At 29.1% G+C, this 23633-nt stretch overlaps 1 protein-coding gene, 1 long non-coding RNA gene and 1 other non-coding gene across 5 annotated transcripts; 2 read left to right on the top strand and 1 right to left on the bottom strand.

Moving 5' to 3' along the window:
* Positions 1-6316: 6316 nt before the first annotated feature.
* LOC105783260 (protein SPIRAL1-like 1) lies at positions 6317-8797 on the bottom strand. 3 transcript variants are annotated; one of them, XM_012608609.2, is made up of 3 exons: positions 8623-8797; positions 6797-7094; positions 6317-6691 (listed from the first exon to the last, which is right to left on the bottom strand). In XM_012608609.2, the coding sequence occupies exons 2-3, from the start codon at positions 7040-7042 to the stop codon at positions 6605-6607; spliced, it is 333 nt and encodes a 110-aa protein (XP_012464063.1). In that variant the 5' UTR covers positions 7043-7094; positions 8623-8797; the 3' UTR covers positions 6317-6604. The 3 variants fall into 3 exon arrangements, with proteins under 3 accessions (XP_012464063.1, XP_012464064.1, XP_012464062.1); XM_012608610.2 differs by having other exon boundaries at positions 6797-7042; positions 8623-8795; XM_012608608.2 differs by having other exon boundaries at positions 6797-7051; positions 8623-8792.
* A 9131-nt stretch (positions 8798-17928) lies between these two features.
* LOC128035978 (uncharacterized) lies at positions 17929-18857 on the top strand. Its single transcript, XR_008192681.1, has 2 exons — positions 17929-18132; positions 18449-18857. It is a non-coding gene; the product is annotated as an uncharacterized LOC128035978 (long non-coding RNA).
* A 3648-nt stretch (positions 18858-22505) lies between these two features.
* Positions 22506-22577, top strand: TRNAT-CGU (transfer RNA threonine (anticodon CGU)). The gene has a single exon. It is a non-coding gene; the product is annotated as a tRNA-Thr (tRNA).
* The last annotated feature ends 1056 nt before the right edge of the window (positions 22578-23633 follow it).

Below are 23633 nucleotides of genomic sequence, written 5' to 3'. Positions count from 1 at the left end.
GTATGTATATATATTCATGAGCAATGTGCTCGATATGTGATCGAATTTTGGTAAGGTTGATGTGGAATAAGTATGACTATGAAGACTTTTAAATATTTGATAATAGCTATTGGAATGGCTAGTTATGGACATGCTTGGTGTTATGTGTGTGTAAATGAAAGCTAATACAAAGAAAACATGAAAGAGTAAAATTAGTAATAAAACAGTTTTGAACAGCAGCCGTTGTATAATTGAAAAATCACCAAAAATTGTGAAAATTGAATTAGAGGTTGAATAAGATATTAAATTAAAGCTTATTGAGTCTAGTTGTACATAGAAGAAATAGTGTAAGCAAGAGAATTTCATATTATGAGATATTTGAATTTTTATGAGACAGGGTTAGAGTGATATCGGAATCCCCTATTCTAACTTTGGAAACTCATTAAAATTTTATAAAAATAATTATGGGTTAGAATTTATATGCTTAAAATTCTTAATGATTCTATTTTCAATAGAAACAAATGGGAACATCATCCGAATCCCGTACGAGGAGATAATTAATTTTTAGTGAAGAAGGGCCAAATTGTCAAACAGCAGAACAGGGATGACTTTAAAGAATAAACTGTACTTATTGGCTAAACCATAAATTCTGAAATTTTTATGGTAAGAAGATATGTGAGTGTAGTTTCAGAGAAATTTATCGGATCTTAATTCGGAGTTTTGTAGTTCAAGATATAAATAATTTATTAACTATGACTCGCGTGGACAGCTTGATATGAACATGAGTGAATAGTGAAACTATGTGCAAATATGATTGTATTATCTTGAGAACACATTATGATGATTGATAAAAGCATGTTAATAAATATTTATTATTTACATGCCAACTTACTAAGCTATATGCTTACTCCCTTTTCTTTCCCTTGTCTTATAGTGTCACCAAGCTAGCTCGGGGTACGGAGATCGTCAGAGATCCATCCACACTATCAACACTCTTTTGGTATTTTGAAAGCAATATTATGAATTATGGCATGTATAGAGGACTTGATTATTTTGTTATGTTTCATAATTGATTTGGCCTAAAATGTTGTCCTATGTTATTTGATAGTTCATTTTGTATAAGGCCATTGATGTTGGCTATTATTGGTTAAGTTGTACGTTTATGATAATGCCATGTTGTATGTTGAGAAATTTAGTATAAGTGTGTAAATGTTTGGATGGAAAAAGGGTTGGTAAATTTACATACTTATACCAAATTTATCAACACACAACATGGCATTACCATAAACGTACAACTTAACCACTAATAGCCAACATCAATGGCCTTATACAAAATGAACTATCAAATAACATAAGCCAACATTTTAGGCCAAATCAATTATGACACATAACAAAATAATCAAGTCATCTATACATGCCATAATTCATAATATTGCACATAGTGCCACACTTGTAGCCAAAACTACTTCACATCACTTATCACACATAGGCTCGTTCTCGAGCTATTCATATTCGCGGGTCTGCTCACACAAGCTGTAGGTCATTCGTAACTACTCAGTGCTGCTCACACAAGCTGTCAGGTATTCGCAACACATGCCGGATTATCTAGTCACTGGTAGAACTTATAAGACCAGCACCTGGATTCACTTAGTCACAATTTCACGTAGTTTTCACATAGGTTCCTAGTGACATGTCACTTGTATCCTATTCTATTATTAAGGTTCAACCGGGAAATTTCTCACTTGTCGATATTTTGTCAAATACATCAAATATTCAGCCACATTTCACAAAATATATCAAAATATGAAAGCGTAAGTAAAAACGATGCATTATTTACATACAAACTTACCTTGGTCCAAAATATCAAATGTTTGCGTCTTAGTCCACAACCTTACCTTTTCCCCGGTCAAGGTCAATTCCTCGTCTTTCTTGATCTATAATAACACATTTAACTCATTTAATACACACATTTTCAATTCAGCCCCAAAAACACCTTATGGCAAAATTACATTTTTACCCCTAACTTTTCACATATTTACAATTTTGCCCCTAGGCTTGTAAAATGAAAAGTACTCATTTTTCTCATTATTCAAGCCTAGCAGATTCATATTCCCTCTTATAGTAGCCCACAATTTTCACTAAATCACATTTTTTTCCTTTTTTGTACATATTTTACAACTTTTACAAATAAGTCTTTTTATGCAATTTCACTAAAAATTACTTAGTAAAAGTTGTTTATTACACTTTGAACTTTCATATTCTACCATAAAACATCAAAACACATGCAAGTCATCCATGGGTAAATTTTAAAACACAAACCCTAGCTCAAAATAATGGTAGAAATAGATCGAGCTATGAGGATCTCAAAAATGTAAAGAACATTAAAAATGGGGCTAAAACGGACTTACAATCGAGCTTGGAAGCTTGAAAAACCCTAGCTATGTCTTCCTCATGTGAAATTCGGCCAAGGGGTTGAAGATGAGCAAAATTTGGCTTTTAATTTGGCTTTTTAATTCATTTAATCACCAAATTACTAAAATGCCCTTAACTTAAAAATATTCTATTTCACCTATTTCATATCCATTTTTGTCCAACAAATTAACCAATGATCTAGTTACCTTTTAAGGACCTCCAATTTAAAATTTCATGGCAATTAGACACCTCTAGCTTCTAGAACTCAAGTTTTGCACTTTTTTTTACAATTTAGTCCTTTCGACTAAATTGAGTGCCCAAACGTCAAAATTTTCGAACGAAATTTTCACGAAATCATTTCGTACATTTGCAGATCATAAAAATATAAGAATATTAAATTTTTTTTCTCGTTGGATTAGTGACCCCGAAACCACTGTTCCGACTAGTCCCAAAATTGGGTTGTTATAGACATATTGTTGAATTTCGGTACTTTAAGTTGGATCTGTATCCTAACTCCAAAATTGAAACCATACAACCTCGAGACTTGATAATTAAGGATATGACATTTATAATGCATGTATATGGATATGAATGATGATGGATTTGATATGTATGATATTTATAAGTTAAATTTGTGGAAATGTATTAAGCTAGTCTAAGTTGCTTCAACAACATAATGTGATATCTTACATTCAGATCCGATAATAAGATCAATTGTGGGATGTTACAAACAGAGCATAAGAGTCAAAATTGAAATTTGACTATTATTTTATAATGTAAAAAAAGCAGAGACGAACTCAAAAGAAATAGGAAATCACTTGTCAGTCTCTAAAATTCTTAAGATATTCAAATTATATATAATGTAATATGTTAATAACAAATTTAACAATATTAACTATTTGGACTAGTTAATAATATTATAAAGATATGATCAAATTACGTTATAAATTAAAGTATAGAGATAAAATCACAAAATTAAACATAATAGAGAGACCAAAATTGAAATTTAATCACTAATATATAATGTAAAACAAAAATATATACATCATAAGGTGCCATGTGTCAATTTTGAACTTTCTTTTATATATAGTTTATAGGTAATATAGTTATAGCTAGGGTTGAACAAGAAAAATTGAAAATCGATCCAAATTAATGTGTTTGAACGGTTTGTGAAATGCAAGTTTAAAAATTGAATCGATTTCTCTTTTTATTTAATACTTAATTAATTTTAATTTTATGATATAAAAATAAATATTTTATATTTAAAATAGTGGAAATAATGTAAAAGTTTTTAAAAGTTATTTTTTGAGAAATGTTTATGAAAAAGAATTTGAGATTTTAACAAATAATATTTAAAAATCATAAAACAAAATTTATTTTGTCAAAATAAGTTTAAAAGTTAAAAATAAAAAATTAATATAAAAATATTGAAAATCAAGTAAAATTATGATAGACAATTCAAAAAATTTAAAAGAGATTGAGGAAATTGAAATTGATACCGAAATATAGGCTCCAAATTCTAGGGAAAAAGAAAAGGAAAAACCTTGATCGGGTATCATAAGCCGTCCCCGACAAGAGATTTGCTCTTCACAAATGTTCATCGGATGATAAGAGCGGAAGGTGAAGCAAGCTATATTAAAAGCATACCTATATAGGAAAAGGAAAGTAGTTTCCACTTTCCTTATGCTAACACATAATGCACACATCATTTTATTTTATTTTATTTTTCATTTTATAAAATGATTAACTTCCTATTTTAATTTATTATATATTTAAATTTAAAATTTAGCCTTTATATTTTAATTTCTAACGTAATTTAGTTTTTATATTTTTATAATATTATTCATTAATTCAATATGTTTATAATGTTATTAATTAATGTAAATCGTTAATATCGTTAATTTTTAATTAAAATGTTATGTGGATATATATAATTTGAAAGTGAATTTTAAATCCAAAACATAAAAGGATTAAATTCTTAAAAATAAAAATAGGAGAACTAAATTCTAAATGTATAAAGTGTAGAGACTTAAGGACATGGTTCGAATTGAGAATCTACCAGGATATCGATTCGAAGAGAGGAATCCACGAACTTATATAGAACAATTGAACTATGTTAAAAAATCAATTAAACTAGTTTTTCATTTTTATAATTTTTTTATTTAATTCAACTGTACGAATCAATGATTGATCAATTTTTATCACCGATTCAATTCTAAAATATAAATTATTTTTATTTTTATTTTAACACAAATAAATAATCATTCTAACCCAAAAGCATGGGTGAACCACATCGGGAAAAAAACATGCGTCATTGAATTTCTACAGTAACCATGTTTTCTCTTTTACGTATGTTATTATTATAGATACTCAGTAAACATAATATTTGTATTAGTTATATCCGTATAACTTCTAAGATATGTGTACTGCGCTAATTTTTAAGAAAATTATTATTTTTAATTGTAAGGAAATATATTTAAAATTAAAATGAAATAGTATGAAAATTATATAAAATATAGGATAAATTTAGACAAGATACATGACATGATGCAAAAATAATACATATGCTATTAGACTTTGTACTTTGTGCAATTTGTGAATTTAACACTTTTATTTTAATTTGGTTAATTTTAGTTCCTATATTATTTAAATTTTAAATTTTAATCTAGACCCAATGATAACAATTAAATATGTTTGATTAAATTATGTTGTTATCCTTATATTATGCATAAAGTTATAGATTTAATCCACGTTCACTAATTGGATTATTCTTAGTGATTATATTTGTTAAATTTCAAAATTTTAGTCTTAATGTAAACTGTCGTTAAATCCTTGAACTGATTTTTTGTGAGTAATATGTGAAAATAATAAATAGACATAACATTACACATGTGATAATATATTCGACTCGACTTGATCATGAATCGGGCAACTCGCCTAGGCCCGAATGCCCGCTTAAAAAGTGAGTGGGTTTGGACAAAAATAAATAGGCTCGGATAAAAAATAAGACCCGTTTTCCAAATGAATCGAACATTGAGTAGATTTTTTGGCCCCAAATAAGCCTCAACTTTTTTCCCTTTTTTTTGTTGTTGTTGTTATGTTATTGTTTTGTTACTATTTCATTTTTATATTGCTACTATTTTGTTATTATTGTTTGGATATTATATAATTCTAATTTTATTATTAATTTTGCTACTATTTTAGAGGCATTTATTGGTTAATTTGCAACTATTTTAGTGTTATTTGAATATAAAGACTTTTTTAATGTATTTGCAGTTTGTTGAAAAATTTTAATATTTTTAGTGTATTTAATGTGTTATATTATTTTTGAAAATTTGTTTCTATATAAAAAATAATCTAAAAAAATTTAATAGGAGCAAGCCGGATCGAACTCAGTTTAGCATTTTTAATTTGGACTAAGCTTGAGCAAAATTTTACGCCCATTTTTCAAATCTGACCAAGCCCAAGCTTAAAAAACAAGCTTAAAATTTTGTTTCAACCCAACCTATGATCAAATCTATGTTTGACACATTAAATTTTAAAAATAACAAATTTTAACTTAATGAATTATAAGGACTGAAAATAATTAAATTAAAACAACTTACTCAAAATACAAAGTTCTAATAGCAGAGTTTGACCAAAATAATACCAACGATTACATGGTAAGTTATACAATATTGAATTAGCCGTACCCAACTCAATTTACGATTCATATAATAAATATAGAAATAATTTATATTTATATTTAAATAAAATTATTATTTAAATAGCTAAACCAGGTCAAGCTCGAGCCCGAACTTAAAGAAGCATTTGGAATAGAATCTTAACCCAATCCAGTCTATTAAGACTGACTTCTTCAATAATGAAAGGTTGAGAGCGCTTAAAAGAAAAGAGTGAGCCAAATTGAATAAAAGAGTGGGTAGAGTAAGGAAAAACGACAAAACTATGCATAACATGAAAAATATAACAATGTTCTTTTTAACCCAGCTCTGCAGAATTAGATGTTTGTGCACCTAATCTGGAGAACTCATTTGATTGAATCAACAAAACAACCACCACAAGACCTGCAATATTACACCACAAGAGACAGGCATGTTTTCATTGCTTCTATGTTCAAAGATTATAAGAACAGCATTTCATCCACAGCTTTACTGCTTCCCCCAAATCCACAAACAATACTCTCCCTTATCAAAGATGTTATTAAGGCACAATCTCATTTACTACCTCCAGGTCCACCAAATAGGTAATCCAGAGAAGATCCGCCTCCAGGGGCAGAATGAACCTTGGTGGAAGGTCGATCCTGCATTCATGGAAAGACAACTAGTTAGAAAGTATACGATTTCAGCGACAAGTAACCATTCTATAAATTAAAAACCTTAAAGCAAAATCATTAAGGGGGCTATACCGTAAGGAAATTGCCAGTATTCTGACCATCAGCACGCATGTAATTGTTTGCAGAAATACTGTTGATACCAGCCGGAATTTGCTTGGAAATATCTACTGGTTCAGGAGCAGGGGCAGGTTTGGAGACAGCTGGTGCTTCAGCGGGAGCAGCTTGGGAGTTGTTTGTCCCTGCTTTAGGAGCTTCTCCGCTACCAAACAAATAACCTAATGAGCTCTGCCCACCACCACTGCTAACTCCGCGACCCATCTTTTTCAACTTACCAAGAAAAGGGAGGATACAAATAGCTCAAAGTAAGAATCTAAAAGCAACAGGTGCAGACGAAAATGGTTTGAGTATAAATAAATTGACATTATACGACTAGAGAAGATTTAAACTACGTTGTTCATGACAAGCAAAAGATAGGAAGCAAAACAAGCATATTGAGAGAACCCTCATTAATGTTCTAGAATGCAATGCTAGCCTGCTAAGCTTTAATAACCCTCATTAATGTTCTAGAATGCAATGCTAGCCTGCTAAGCTTTAATAACACTTTCAAACAAGATTCTTTCTATCCTGTGAATCCCCCACCCCCACCCAAAAATAAAAGAGTAAAACTTGATGAAATTCCCTAATGGTTAGCCATAAAGGATAGCACAACACATTGTGAGGTCACATAAACATTTGTTCCACCATAACATACTGGCTCTTTGTTGTTTTCAATTTGTCACCTTTTCTTTCACAGTTCAATTTCTCGTTTTAGCACATCCCACTCAAATCAAGAAGATCTGGTACATGACAGTGCAACCTACAACATATGTCCTAGCTACTTAAAAGTAGCTCAACAAATCCCAATACAAAAGTTAAAATCCTAAACATTTGTCAGGCATGTTCCAAATGTGCAATAAAAATAAAGGACTATAGTATATAATACCCCAATCAAATCAAAGAACACTCTTTTTTATTCCATTAGCCATGGAATCCCCTTTTCATTTTCAACTACAGAAATGAAGATTTATCTACTGTGATCATAAAACAAATGCTCATTAATAAAATAAAGAAAAACTCTATTACCAGAAATCGCTATCTCCCTAGTGATTTTTTAATTGGTAAGCATATACTCAATTTGGGAGCACTAGCGATCCAATTCAGTAAAACTAACAATCCTAATAAATATGGTTTATTATAAATTTGTTGAGCAAAACAAACAATTCACAAATTTCAAAATTAATTTATTTAGAACTATAAGTTTTTGTGAACTCAAGAACTATATATATATAGGTTTCCTAAAAAACCGTTCCAATAAATCATTTGTAGTTACAACAAAGCAAATCAGAAAAGACTACTCCTATCGAATTAGGTTTTTAGAAACATCGACTTGCTTTCTTGTTTTTGTTCCTTGTACCAGACCTATCCTCGTTCCAGGTATCATTCAATGAAACAAAAGCACCAGCCGGTAAGCACATATCTCATAATTTCATAGAATTTACAATATAATAAGTATTAAATAGAACATAAACGCAAAAAAGAAAACCTAATCATTTCCAGCTTAAAAACAATCGAATAATAAGCTTACAACATCGACACAGTCAACGAATCAGAAGAAAACAAACGTCACAATCCAAAACCTTTTGACATCCTACTTCACATCCAAAACGACAAAAATTAAACAAATCAAATGAAGCATAAAAACGAACAGCGGCCAAAGCGAAAAATATAAACATAAAACCAGATATAGTTAAAAAAAATGGTTAAAATCAATAAATTGACGGCCGAACTCCGTGAACACAACACAAAATCTTATAGACGCAGAGAAGAATAAAGATCTAGGGTTAGGGTTTTGAAATTACCTGAAAATTCCCTTTTGCGATTCAGATCTGGAAGAGAGGAAGTGGAAACAACAGTTGGAGAGTTAGGAGAGTAACAGCAGCTGCCTACTGAAAAAGGAAAACGAAATGCGAGCGTTTCTTATATAGAAAATGATTCAAAATTACTTTTTTTGAAAATTAAAATTATTATGTTTTTTTGAAATTTTAAACGAAATGTCATGAGTTCACTGCTAAGCTTTACTCATTCCACGATTTCAAATTTTCAAATCTGGTTTTAAAAGGTTAAATTTCAGTTTTAGTCCCTTTACTATATTCAGTTATTTTAATTTAATATAAATTGATCTTCTATTTTATAATGTCATTATCTAACGCTAGCAATTTTTCCTTTTATATTTTTATGTTAATTTTTCAAATTTATTTTATAAAAATATTATATTAATTTTTATTATACATTTTAAATAAATAACAGTAAAAACATAAAAATAAAAAGTTTTCAACTTTATTTCTTTATAAAATAAAAAATTTATGTTAATTTTTATTTTAAATTTTGAAATGAAATTTTCAAAATTTATATTTTAATAATAGTAAAAACAATAAAAATTTAATATTATTGCAAAAAATAACATAAAAATAAAGAAAATGTCTTTACAATAGGGGTATCCCCAGGGTGAAATGCGACTCCTTTTTATTAAAATGGCATTTTATTTATTTTATTACAATTTTTAATAATTATATAATCCATTAAGTTAATTTTATAAAAAACACATTTTATTTTTATAATTAATTTTTAACTCGTGCTATTTTCATAAATTTTTATTATTTTTGTGTTATTTACATAAAGAGTTAAAAGAGTGTATTTAAGAAAAATCCACAAGTTGATGAGCTGTAATTTAAAGGAGGAAAATGGAAAGTGTTGGGGAGTATGAAATGGTTTATAGTGGAATGAGCCAAAAATGGGTGGGAGTGGAAGTCGTAGCTTAGATTATAAGCGAAGGGTCAGGGTGGGGTCCTTATGTGCAATCTTTCCTTCTAATATTGGATGGATGGATGGAACATCAACATATATTCAATCTTCATTTGTTTGTATTTAAAAATAATAATTTTAGAAGAGTTTTGCTTTATGTTTAAGAATTTGAATTTAATTCTGAAAAGTATTTTCCAACAAAAGTATTATACCAAATATACATATGCTTTTAATAATATAAATATCACCAAACAATGATAAAGCGTCTTAAGCTAGTGAAATTCCAACAATTTTATATTTCATTATAAAATGAAAGCAATTTCGATCCAAAATCTAATTACACTTTTTTCATCTTTTTTTTGTCTAATTTAATATTTGTATTTGACAAAATTTTATATTTTGGTACCCAAAGGTAATACTATTAATTTTTAGTGTTTAATTCAAGTTTTAGGATTGATATTATCATGTTTGAATTTTTATGATTTTATTAATATAATAAATTTGTTAATTGTGAATCTGTTTAATTTTACGTTTAGTTTGTTAAATACAATCCAATAGATGTAATATTTTAATTCGAGTTTTAAGGTTGATTTGATGAAAACTCATAACTAGTTAATATTAGCAATTAACTTTCATCAAATCAACTCTAAAACTCGAATTCAACACTAAAATGTTAATATTGTTACATTTGAATATTAAAATGCAAGGACCACATTAGATAAAAGTATAATACAAGTACTATTTAAAAGTATAATATATTAAATACAAGATGTTTCCAAAAGAGTATTTGATAATTCTTAATAAAGACCTGTATAAATAAATTTATTAGTTGGTAGGGTAGGTGTGTTGGTCCTATCTATATTCGGAAATCATATATATAAAGTTATAAAGAAAAATTATATATATAAAGTTATAAATAAAGTTCGATTGATATTAATATTATTGTCGGTTTGAGAGGATGTGGATTTGAATGTACTAAAGCGCATTATCCTCTTATTTAAGAGTTAGGGAGAGTATAAAAAAGACAAATATGATAAGAACCTATAATGAGATTAATGTTAAAAAAATTACAAATAATAAATATAAGCTTATTTGACATAATTATATATCTTATTGGGAGCTTAGCTTAACAAAACATGTAAATTTTAATTAAGGTTAAAAAATCAAACCAAAAGTGGGTTTTCGTCTGTCCTCGTTGACACATTTGTTTTTTTCTTTAATTTCTGGCAATTCTGGTTAGGTTTTTCGAGCGAGTTTTCTGGAACGTCATGAAGGATGAGTTGGCAAATATGCATCTCGCTGACGAGGAGGAAGATGCTTTCCAAGAAGATCCTAAGGAGACCGACCATCACTTGCAATTTTGTCTCGTGGGAACTTGTCTAACGAATAGTTTTGTCCACTTTCTGTCCCTCCAAAACACAATGGCCGATCTATGGCACCCAATCGGTGGAATTGCTATTATAGATTTAGGTGAAAAACGGTACTTGTTTAAATTCTTTTATGCGATTGACATAAAAAGAGTGTTGGATGGCAGGCTATGGTTTTTTAATAATCATATTCTTTTGCTTCATAAACTAGGATTGTCTGATGATCCGTTAACAATCAATCTTAACTATGTTGTGTTTTGGATTCAAATACATGATTTGCCTCCGTGTCTGATGTCGGAACAATGGCTAGGCGATTTGGGTCTTTCTTGGGCGAATTTTTAGAGTATGATACCAAGATCTCATCTTTGGGATTACAACGGTATATGCGAATAAGGGTTCAAGTAGATGTGGGATTACCCCTAAAACGGAGGAAAAAGGTACTGTTGGGAGATAAAACATATTATGTCAACTTTAAATACGAAAAACTTAGTTTATTCTGCTTCATCTACGGAAAGCTTGGACATGGGGAAAGTTTCTGTCTGATACGTGCTCATGTAGAATTGGAGAAGATTGTTTTTAGCTGGGATATTACGCTTCGAACAAATGGTTGAAACAGCCGGATGGAACGAGTTGTTGGTTTCCGGAAAAGGAAAGAGATCTAAACATGCATAATTTTGGAGATTGTTTGAGTAATTTAGGCCCTCATTCTAAGCAGGGATTTGCTGCCATTAATGGAGGTATATCGCCTGTATTTAATGTTGGTATTAAAATTGGATTTGGGCCGAACGGTATTGGAGATAATGTTAATGGGCTCATGGATTTGGGGTCTAACGGAGAAAGTAGCCTAATTCTAACTGATGAAAGGAAAAAATGCCAAAGGACCTTGGTTGGTACTACGGAAGTCCTAGGAGTTTCAATTATGTCATGTGAACAAGATGATCAATTAGCTGACTCTGCTAGGCAGAGCAGCCAGGCATTATGAAAATCTTTAGCTGTAATGTCTGTAGACTAGGGAATCCACAGTTAGTTTATCGTCTCAAGAATTACCTAAGGGAAGTTCGTCCCCGAATTTTGTTCTTAATGGAAACAAAAATAAGTACGAGGAAAATAGAAGGTGTCCGTAGAAAATGTGGCTTTCATAATGGTATAGAGGTAGGTGCTGAGGGTTCGAAAGGTGGATTGTGCCTAAGGTGGACGCAACAAAATGTAGTTACTCTTTGGAGTTTCTCCCACAATCACATTGATGTTGAAATTCAAGATGAACAGGATGGGTCGCGTTGGAGATTTACTGGATTTTATGGTAATTCGGATGAACGGCTTAAAGGACTATCTTGGGATCTTCTCTGTTGGTTGGGTAACAATCAAAGTCTCCATTGGTTAGTTGTTGGGGATTTTAATGAAATTGTCTTTTCTTTTGAGGAAAAAAGAGGTCGTATAAGGGCAGAGAAAAATATGGTGGTTTTTCGTTTATCTTTATCTGCTTGTGATCTTATGGACTCGGGGTTTTTTAAAAGGTGGTACACTTGGAAAAGAGAAAAATTTGCCGACACAATAAACGCGAAAAACTTGATCGAAGAGTTGCTAATCAGGCCTGGTGGGATTTGTTCATTGACTTCTTAGTAACTCATTTATGTCATTCAATTTATGATCATTGTCCTCTGTTAGTAAATACAAGAGGATGGAACCCTTCATCTCACAGAATTGGTAGAAGGCAGTTTCAGTTTAATGCAGATTGGTGTTTTGAAGGTGATTGTGAAAAAGTAGTTAGGGATTATTGGGAGGCTACTTCGAACAATCTCCCTACGAAACTTGAAGGTTTGGGTAAGAAGCTTCTTGTTTGGAATTCATCAGTATAGAGGAATAGAAAGGTGCACAAGCAGAAGTTAGTCGCTAGAATGAAGGAATTACATGATGTTGAACAGACAGATGATGCCCTTGTAGAATTGACTAAAATTTAGTTAGGTTTAAATTTCGAGGCCAACAATGAGGAAATATTTTGAGAACAAAGGGCTCGTTCAAACTGGCTCATTCATGGAGACTGCAACACCTCCGCACAGATAATGACTTGGAATTCTATTTTAATTAATTTAATGACTTGTGCAAATTAGAAGGGATCATGAGACAATTGATAGTTCATCATACTCCACAGTAAAACAGTGTCGCAGAACGGATGAATAGAATAATCATGAAAAAGGTTTGATGTATGTTGTCGAATACTTGTTTACCGAAGTTGTTTTGGGCTGAAACGACCTCTACCACATGTTTTTTTATTAACTGGTCTCCGTCCATTGCCATTGAGGAAAAGACTCCACAAGAGGTATGGTCTGGTAGTCCTGCTGATTATTCTAATTTAAAGATTTTATGGTGTCCTGCGTATGCTCATGTTGATAATGGGAAATTGAAACCTAGATCCATTAAATGTGCTTTTCTTAGTTGCAAGGTTGGTGTTAAAGGATATAAGTTATGGTGTCCTGCAAATAGAAAAGTTATTATTAGAAAGAGATGATATTTTTGTTGATACTATTATGTTGTCTAACTTACCTCTTAAAGACTCTTCCAACAAAGACCAACAAAGTCCAAGCATACATGTAAAGCAGGTGGAGCTATAAATTGATCTAGAATTTATAACAGAGTCTACTTCTCATGTTAGTACAGAAACTCAAGAGTAGAGTTATTTCTTCACCACAATATTCTATTGCCAAGAACAGACCTAGAAGAGAAATTAAACCTCCAAAGAGGTACACCGAGGCTGATCTAGTTTCTTATGTTTTAAACGTGGCTAAAGATATAAATACAAATTAAGAGCCATCTACTTATTCTGAGGTAGTAGCTATGAAGATTCAGGAAAGTGGATGCTTGTCATGCAATAAGAGATGAAATTGCTCCATAAGAATAGAACATGAAATCTAGTGAAGCTTCCTAAGAGTAAAAAGGTTGTTCGTTATAAATGGGTGTTCAAGAAGAAATAAGAGACCTTAGGAATTAAAAAATCCAGATATAAAACAAGGTTGGTTGCAAAAGGTTACAGTCAAATTCCAAGTATAGACTTCACAGATGTGTTTTCTCCTGTTGTGCAGCATAGTTCAATTCGAGCCTTGCTTGGTATTGTGGCCATGTATGATTTGGAGCTTAAACAGTTAGATGTAATAATAGCGTTCTTACATGAAGAACTTAAGGAAGATATTTACATGCAACAACCAGAGGGTTTTATATCCTCAGAAAAGAATGACTATGTTTGTTTGCTGAAAAAGTCTCTTTATGGCATGAAACAGTTACCAAGCCAGTGTTACAAAAGGTTTGATTCTTTTATGACTATAACAGCCCGTTTTTGGGTCAAAATAGAATAGTGATTTCAGGACCACAAATCCAAATTTAAAATAGTAATTTTATTATTATATTAAAGTTTATAGCATGTAGAATTATTAGGTGAAAGTTTCGTAAAGAAATTTTACCGTTTGAATGCTTAATTCGGTAAAAAGGACTAAATCGCGTAAAGCGTAAAAGTTAAGTTCTAATAGCTAAATGCATTAAATACCTATAGGGCTTTAAAGTGGAAGTCCTTATATGGTAATTAGCCCATTAGAGTTAATAGTGGATTTTAATGGCTTGGAATTTGTGTAATTTTTAAAGTTTATAAAGGTTAATTAAGTAATTATGTAATTAAAGTTAATAATAAATAAAACCACATTAAACACCATTTTGTATCATCTTTCTTCAATCGAATTTCACAAATAAGAAAGCCATTTTTTGTGCTTAACTTTCGGCAATCTTATATCCTTCAATTTGGTATGTATTTTTAATCCATTTTTAATTATTTTTATGTTTTTGTGAACGTTGCAACTAGTACTAGCTAGCCCGTGTCTTCGATTTCAAAACTGTTAAAGATTTTGATAGTTTCCATTGATGAGCTTATGTGTTCTTTGATGTTTAATGGTGAAATATGAATATTTGATGTTAGATTTTTATATTTTATAAAGTGATTTTTGATGAAAATGCAAATTAGGGATTAACTTGTGAAAAGATGAAAATGTCGGGTTAAAAGTGTGAATAAATGTGAAATATGGGCTGTTAAGGGCACTATGGTAATTCATCCAAGCATGGGTCTTGTTGAATTTTATGAATTTTATGTATTTGTGAAATAGGGACTAAATTGTAAGAAATGTGAAAGTTTAGAGCCAAAGTGCAAATTGGCTTAAATATGTGTTTTTGGACTGAATTGAATTATTATATGATTAAATGAGTTAATTTTTAATACATATAGATCAAGAAAAGAGGAATTTGGAATTAGATCGGGGGAAAGGCAAAATTATCGAGTAATCGATCCAATTCGTCAATTCCAAGTACGAGGTAAGTTCATAAGTAAATAAATGTTTTATATGATTTCCGTATGATCTTAACAATTCTGAATGTGAATTTGAGTTCAATGGTTCAGGTATGTGTGAAGTTATATGTTCATGCAATATTAAGGTAAGTTTAGTACTTAATGTGATAGTATGCAATTATATGAGTTAGTTAAATGTTTATAAATATCATTGAGATGATTGAGAAAGAGGTTAGTATGAGAAAATACAGTGCGTCATGAACCTATTCGAGTATTTAATAGAGAAAGATAATGAAATGATATTTTATCATGTTTTAAGAAATGAGAAAGGTTTGTTGTAATTGTATATATGGTGATGTTATGTACAATTAGTTGAATTGTATGTATTTGATGTATTGAATTATTCACTTACGAGCTTACTAAGCTATGAAGCTTACTTCATGTTATTTTCTTATGTTTTATAGAGAATCAAGGCTAGCTCGGATCCATAAGTCATCAGGAACATCATCGTGCTATCGGACATCTAAGTTGGTACTTTTGAATTGTATATATATGGTATATGGCATGTATAGGCAAGTGTCATCTTGGTATGTTTTGAGTTATGATATTAGCCATGAGATTTGGCTTTTAAAGGTTGGTGTGTATTTGGCCTTATGAATTGGGTGTTTAAGTGTTGAGAAAATGCATGTTTGAACTTAAGATGAATTGATGGTTATAGTAAGTTAAATTGATATACTTTTGAGTTAGTTTGGTACTAAAATTGAAATGAAATGAACGAAGTTTATTAGTTAACTTTTATATAGTATTATGAATGTTGCTGATCAATTTGATAAGTAAATGTTTTAGGCATGATTTAAATATGTTTGAATGTGAAAATGTGTTGGTTTCCATATTGATTGTAAATTGGTTGCGGCTGAAATTGTAGGGAATGTTAGATATTTATAAAGGGGTTATATTGAGTTCTCACAAGAAAAAATTTCCCCGAGTTTCTTATTTAGTCTCGAATCATTCCTAACTCATATTATAGACCTCGAAAGTTTATCTAAGGGACTTTAAGATTATTTTATATTATATTTGATAATTATTTGTATATAAATTGTAAATTTTCTAATAGGTCTAGTGTCGAAACCATTTTTTTGAAAAACAAAAAAATGTAATTGTCGACTTTAGAAACAAAAACTGGAGTCGCCACCGATCCTTTATTGAGGTGTGATCGGCCTACCTTAAAAACAAATTTGGTCTACGAAATTTGAGAAAACGGGTTCGGGAGTCAGTTACGCACGAGGAAGGGTTAGCACCCTCGTAACGCCCAAAAATCGGTACCAAATTGATTGTTTAATGTCTTAATGTCGAAGGTTAAAAAGATTTTTGTTAAACTCTAATGTTGAAATCTGAAACGGATAATCAAATGTTCAAGTTAGATAAAGAAATCGAAACCCAATACGTTAGGGTACAATTTCTCAAAACTCCCGAACTTTGAATATCATTTTAAAATTTTAAAGAAAATCTTCATTTCGAGAAAGCTATATGTCATGCCCAATGCGTTAGGACATAACATATTGAATTCACGAAAATAATTTTTGCTTATGCGTTTTGAAAAAGAAAATTCTCGATTATTTAGGATTAATAAAGAAAATCGGAACCCAATACGTTAGGGCTCGATTTCCTCAAAAATCCCGAATATCGAATATCACTTTTATTTTAAAAGCCTTTGAATCAAAAGAAAATGATTTTAAAGTTTTGACAAAATCAAAATATATATTTTCTAAAAGATACGTTAAAAATATTGATGTAATATGAAACAAATATTTTAATTTAAACTATACATATACATATATTATAGAAAATGCGTGTATATATATGTGCATGGAATATGAAATATAAATGATGTATATGTATTATAAAATGTCAATGCATATATATATATATATATATATATATATATATATAAAAAGTCATGAAAATAAAATAATAATAAAATTTATATAAAATATGTACATACATTTTAAGAATAATAAAAAGCATAATATATTAGTAAATTATGAAAATATGGATATATAGGTATATAAAAAATGCAGAAAATATATTTATAATAGATTAGAATAGAGTATGTACATACACATATAAAAATATAATATATATATTTGAATTTTTTTAAAACAATATGAAAAACGATATGAAAAATATAAGTATATGTACGCATATATATGTATATAAAACTAAGAAAAATAAAGTGATAATAATATATATAAGACATGTATATGTATTTAAAACCATTTAAAATATGTACATATATATATTAACGCACATACGAATATATATATGTATAATAACATTAATATTTAATATGATAATAAATAATACTAATAAAAAAACAATAATAATAACAATTTAACAATATTAATAAAAAATAATGTAAAAAAAAACATAAAATGATGAATTAAGGATTAATTTAAAAATAAACAGAGTTTAAAGGCTAAATTCAAAAATAGAAAATGAGAAAGGGAGCAATTTAAAACACGCACAATAGGAAAAGGACCGAAAGAGCAAATTACCCTAGCTGCCCAAAACACTGCCCATCATTGAGCCAATTTGAAACAAAGAATAAAATGTGCAGTGGAATTTAAAAGAAGTAATAAATTTAATTTAAACACATTGTAAAAATTAGGGGATCAATTGCGAAAATGGTCCATTTTGAAGAAATAAATGGATGCTGCCGTTTTTCAAATCAAATAAACCCCTTTTCTCAACTCCTAAAAAATAATTCCCCTCTGCCATTCCCAAAATGTGCCGCAGCAGCACCTCTGCTCTCCATCATTTCCGACCCACTTCGCTCCGACAACCGCGAAACGAAAGGGTTTTCCAACGACGCCGCGAGGGTAAGTCTTCCTCCGCTCCCTTTTTTCACGTTTTGTTTTAAAAAAAACAAAGAGGAAAATGAAATAAAAAAACAGTAAACAGGAAAGGGAAAAGACAAAACCCCAGTGGTCACCTTCAAAAGATCGTTTCTTTCTCTTTTGTATTTTTTTCTTTAATTTCGGTACAAAAATTTGCTAAAAACCCAGTTACAGAAATCTTTTTTTTCCCTCTACCTTCTTTTTTTGCTGTATATTTTCTTTTAGTACTGTTCCTAGTTTATTTGCTGCCACTATGTGAAAAAAAACTGCCCAATGTGCTGATCGTGACTTGTTTCAGAAACACTAGAGGAGACGTGTATAACGTGTGAGGCTACTGAACGCGAGAGAAGCGACGTGGGGCGACATTCGCGGAGGCATGCGAGGGAGTCGTGCAGCGCGTCCTAGGGTTTCTGCCTCATTTGCCAAAAACATCTTGTGGGCCAATTGGGCCAATTTCTGCTGTTTGGGATAAGCTATTGGGCCGATTGGGTTATTTGTAAAAATGGATTGTTTATTGTATTTGTTATTTTAAGGTTTATACATTGGGCCCGGGCTAAAATGGCCTATTACATCTAGTAATGCTTCATAACCCTGTTTTAGTGACGGACACGGGTTAGGGGTGTTACAATAACTACTCATGATTTCAAAAGACGCAGCTTTGACAGTTGTGTTTATTTTAAGAAAAACAGTTATGGTTCTTTTATGTATCTACTCATTTATGTTGATGACATGTTGATAGCAGTAAGAAAGGTCAAAGCTCAACTTAGTAAAGAATTTGAGATGAAAGATTTGGGAGCTGCAAAAAAGATGCTTGGGATGGAGATTCTCAGATATAGAAAAGAATATAAATTGTACCTAAGTTAGAAAGGATACATTGAGAAAGTTCTTCGCAGGTTCAATATACAGAATGCCAAGCCTTTTAGTACTCTATTAGCGGCCCACTTCAGACTTTCATCGGCTTTGTCTCTGCAATCAGATGATGAGATTGACTACATGACACGCGTTCCATATTCTAGTGCAGTGGGATCTCTCATGTATGTTATGGTTTGCTCACGTCCAGATTTATCATATGCAGTTAGTGCAGTTAGTAGATACATGGCGAATCTCGGTAAAGAACATTGGAAAATAGTTCAATGGATTTTTAGATACATACGAGGTACTACTGATGTTTGCTTATAGTCTGGAAGAATTAGAGATGAAGTCATTAGGTATGTTGATTCTAATTTTGCTAGAGACCTTGATAAAAGAAGATCTCTCATCGGGTATGTCTTTACTATTGGAGGTTGCGCAATCAGTTGGAAAGCCACTTTGCAAACTACAATTACTTTGTCTACTACTGAAGCTGAGTACATTGCAATTACCAAAGCTTGTAAAAAAGCTATTTGGTTAAAGGGACTCTTTTGTGAACTCAGTAAAGACTTTCAGATCAGTACGGTGTTTTGTGATAGTGAAAGTGTCATCTTTCTTATGAAGGATCAAATGTTTCATGAAAGAATAAAGCACAATAATGTTCGGTAGCCTTTTGTGTGTGATATTATTGCTCGTGGTGATACTGTTGTAAGCAAAGTTAATACTCATGATAATCCTGTAGATATGATAACCAAGTCACATCCTATAATCAAGTTCGAGTATTGCTTGGACTTGGTTGGTGTTCATTGTTGAAGAATACCCTTAAGGGGTTTCATGGAAGAGGTAGAGAACTTGTCCGTTGAGAGTTTTGGTGAAGAATTTGTTCATTGAAAATTCGTGTCAAGGTGGAAATTGTTAGAGTTGTGTGACCCAAATTCTAAGAGATTGCTTGCAAGTCAAGTTAAACAAAATATATTTTATTTTTAGAAGGTTTAGTATTTATTAATATAATATATTTAGCATTTATTAGCATAATATATTTGACATTGATTAGAATTAGGTTTTTTCAACCTATAAATAGATGTAGTCAAAACTTCTCTCGTATCATTTGAATTCGATATTAGTGAATTTTCTTCTCCTCTGCCCGTGGTTTTTTCCTGAAAGGGTTTCCACGTAAAAACTGTATGTTCTATCTTTCTTTATTTTTCTTTGTGATCTTTTTACATTGTTATTATCGACGTTCAATTTTTAACATCGAGTTTAATTTTGAATATTTATTTTATTGTAAACAATGGATTTAGTTGTTTTATTTAAAATTTTATATAAAACTATATATCACATTAAAAATAATTTTAAGTCAATCAATTCGTGACACAAACTCAATTAAAAGTTTTATAATAGGATAGATTAAGGAATGAGGTGATGCAATTCCTTATAAAAATAATAATTTTAAGACATTTTGTAATTTAGTTGGTGTTCTATTAACTTGTGACACCAACTCAACTCTTATTTGATAAGTTGTTGAAAAATAAATTAATATAATTTATAAAAATAATTTTTGAAAATGAATATACCTTAAACATATGCCATTTTGTTTTTTCATTTGCATGGGAAATGGATAACATTGGAAAAATATGTTTGATTGAAAATTATAAAATAATTTTAGAAAATAAAAATATGTTATTTGCTAAAATTAGAAAACAATAAAAAAATATTTTCATTGTTTTTAGTTTTCACTAAAATGTTTTGTAAAATTAAAAATGGTGAAAAATTGTAACTTTAACTAAATTAATTCTAGTTCAAATCCATATAAACGTAAAATATTTTTTAATAATTTTTAAATATTAAATCTGTTACCATGGTTTGAATCCATTTAAATGTAAATCTTTTTTTATTTTATTTCATATGTTTCTATTACAGAAAAATAGTTAAAACCATATTTTCATTATTGAAAACTAATTTTTATTTCTATTTATTAAATACTTTTAAAAAATAAAAATAGAAACTATTTTAAAAAATGAAAATAAAAATACTTTTAGAAATTAAATGAAACCCAATATTCCCAATAATTTAATTTTTCGAACACCTTTAATAATTCATAATAAAACCACTTGATAAAATAATTTCCATAAAAGTGGAGATGAATAACTACTTATTAATTAAAGGAGAATAATTTTATTTTTTTATTTTTAACATCATATAAATTACAAAGTCTAAAAGTAACTGTTGAGATTATCTTTTAAATATTTGTGAAACGTTATGAAATAAAATAATATTTTATATATATACACATACATACTATTATTTAAGTTTGATTAACTCGTGGCACCAATTCGGTTAAGAAAGTTACAAAAATATTCTTCCGTAATTAAAATAAGTTATATTGTTTGAGGGTACTTTAATCTTTTTATTTTTATAAAAGGCCAAAATAAATTTTATTTGTGGTGAGATTTGAAGTCATGTCAATTGCATTAGTAAAACCTTAAATTTACCACTCAATCAAATATTTATTATAATTTTAATTTTATAATTCACACTTTATTACCTCCATCAACTATATATATATATATATATATATTGTTGATTGAGTTGATGTCACAAATTAACTCGGACCCAACTCAAGATTGATGACAACTGTATGGTAAATAATTGTAGTGCATTTATTGTTCTTAATATGATGTATTTACGTGTTTAAATTTCATTTTACTCAAAATTTAATCTATTCTTTATTTTAATATTGTACATATTTCATGTGCTATTATTAATTAGTTTTAAATCATATATTTCATTATTTATTGGATGTTATTTTTAAACTAACATCTACATTTTAAATGCATAGTTGCAATATGCATATGCGTGCGATAAATTTTTAGAATTGACAATGTTGTTGATTAAATTGTTGTCACAAATTTTTATTTGATGTTATTTCTAAACACATCTTTGTACTCTAAATACATGATTTTCACACAAATAATCCAGGAGATAAAATAAAAGAGAGAAGTTAAGAAATTTAAAATAAATAAATATTGTTTTGATTCTTAAGTCCTAACTATATATTTTAAGTAGGCACAGATGTATTTTATAGAATCACTTTTACCTGTATCTATTTTTGGGAGGGGACCAATTAGTTTTGTAGTTATTGGTAGCCAATTTTGGTATTCTGATTATTAAATATCTTATCAAAATTTAAAGCATTTTTTTATGATTCTAACTATTAAATATTTTAATACAAAAATAACCCGGAATAAAAAAAACGAGTTATATTATATTTATAGATTTTACGTTCAAAATTTTGATTTTTTAAAATAATATGAAATGTTAAAAAATATAGGTAGAATTATAAAATAAAAAAAATTCATATACTAAATGATCTAATTATATTACATAATTAATTTGAAGTAATTTATTAAACATATTTTGTAACTTGAATAGAATCTTGGAATTTTCTGACACCTTGGAATATTGACCAGTTAAATTATTTAATATCAAAACCATGAATAACAGCTGCCTGCGTAGCATAGTGGTAGTGCGTTCGCTTCGTAAGCGAAAGGTCGCGAGTTCGATCCTCGCCGGGGGCTGTTTTTTAAATGTTTTACCATTACTTAAAATAAAATTGAATAGGTTTAATTATGATATTGGTCCCCATATCGTTGATTTAATTTAGACAAATTTTGGTTCTATTGTGATTAGTTAATGGTGAAAAGTGAGATACTTGGGCTCATGAATTATTTAAGTTCAGCTTTAAAAAAATTGAAATTATTGGTATAATGTTGAAAATGTCGTTCATACACACACATATAATTTTGATTTTAATTTAATTGTCTATATTTAAAGAAAATAAATATATACATATATTTTCATATTGAAATAATATAATTATTTGTGTATGTAATACACAACATAAAATTGTGTATAATTTTAATATTTATTACAATTTAATTTATTATTATTGAGTCGATTTTAAGCTATCGATTAGCAAAGTTTAAGTATTTAAATATCATACTTTATAGTTCATGAGCTTGATTAAACTTTTTATTTATAGTGCCTTCTTTGTTTTAATCAAAATGTGACCGTTGATATTTTTAAATTAATTTTGTTTTAAATTTTGATTTTAATTATTTAATCAATTAAATTTTATAGAAAATATATATTTTAAAATTACTCATTGAAAGTTTTTTCTTGACAATGTATATCTTTTTAAAATCTTAATTCATAATTGTTCTTTTACTAGAAACAACTTCGGAAAATAGATTGATTTTCCGACGTTGGAATAATTTTGTATAAAATGATTTTCGTTATCGACAAATTTTCTTGAAATCATTTTTAACAACATAAATATATTTGCTACATAATATTATAGTAGCATTTTTTTGGCAACCGAAAATTATTTTATAATAATAAATATCATATATAAATTAATAATAAACAATGTCTAATTAAAACTTAATTTAAATAACATATATGATAGTGAATAGCAACATATTATAATTGAAAGAGGTAAATGAAGCTAAGAATGATATAAATGATTACTCTTATTTCTATAATTGAAATAATCATTTTATGCTATAAAACATTTATTATTAAATATTTATAATTTGAAATATATATTTATTATTAAAATATTGATATAAGTA

This window comes from Gossypium raimondii, chromosome 13 (assembly GCF_025698545.1).
Source record: "Gossypium raimondii isolate GPD5lz chromosome 13, ASM2569854v1, whole genome shotgun sequence".
Classification (NCBI taxonomy): Eukaryota; Viridiplantae; Streptophyta; class Magnoliopsida; order Malvales; family Malvaceae; genus Gossypium; species Gossypium raimondii.
Note: the sequence above shows the minus strand (reverse complement) of the source record. Positions and strands in the feature narration are given on the sequence as shown.

Bases quoted from the DNA above. Each gene is read 5' to 3' on its own strand.
- LOC105783260 (XM_012608609.2), bottom strand. From the start codon at position 7,042: ATGGGTCGCGGAGTTAGCAGTGGTGGTGGGCAGAGCTCATTAGGTTAT. The intron at 6,692-6,796 runs GTATAGCCCCCT...CCATGAATGCAG, and splicing joins ATACTGGCAATTTCCTTACG to GATCGACCTTCCACCAAGGT.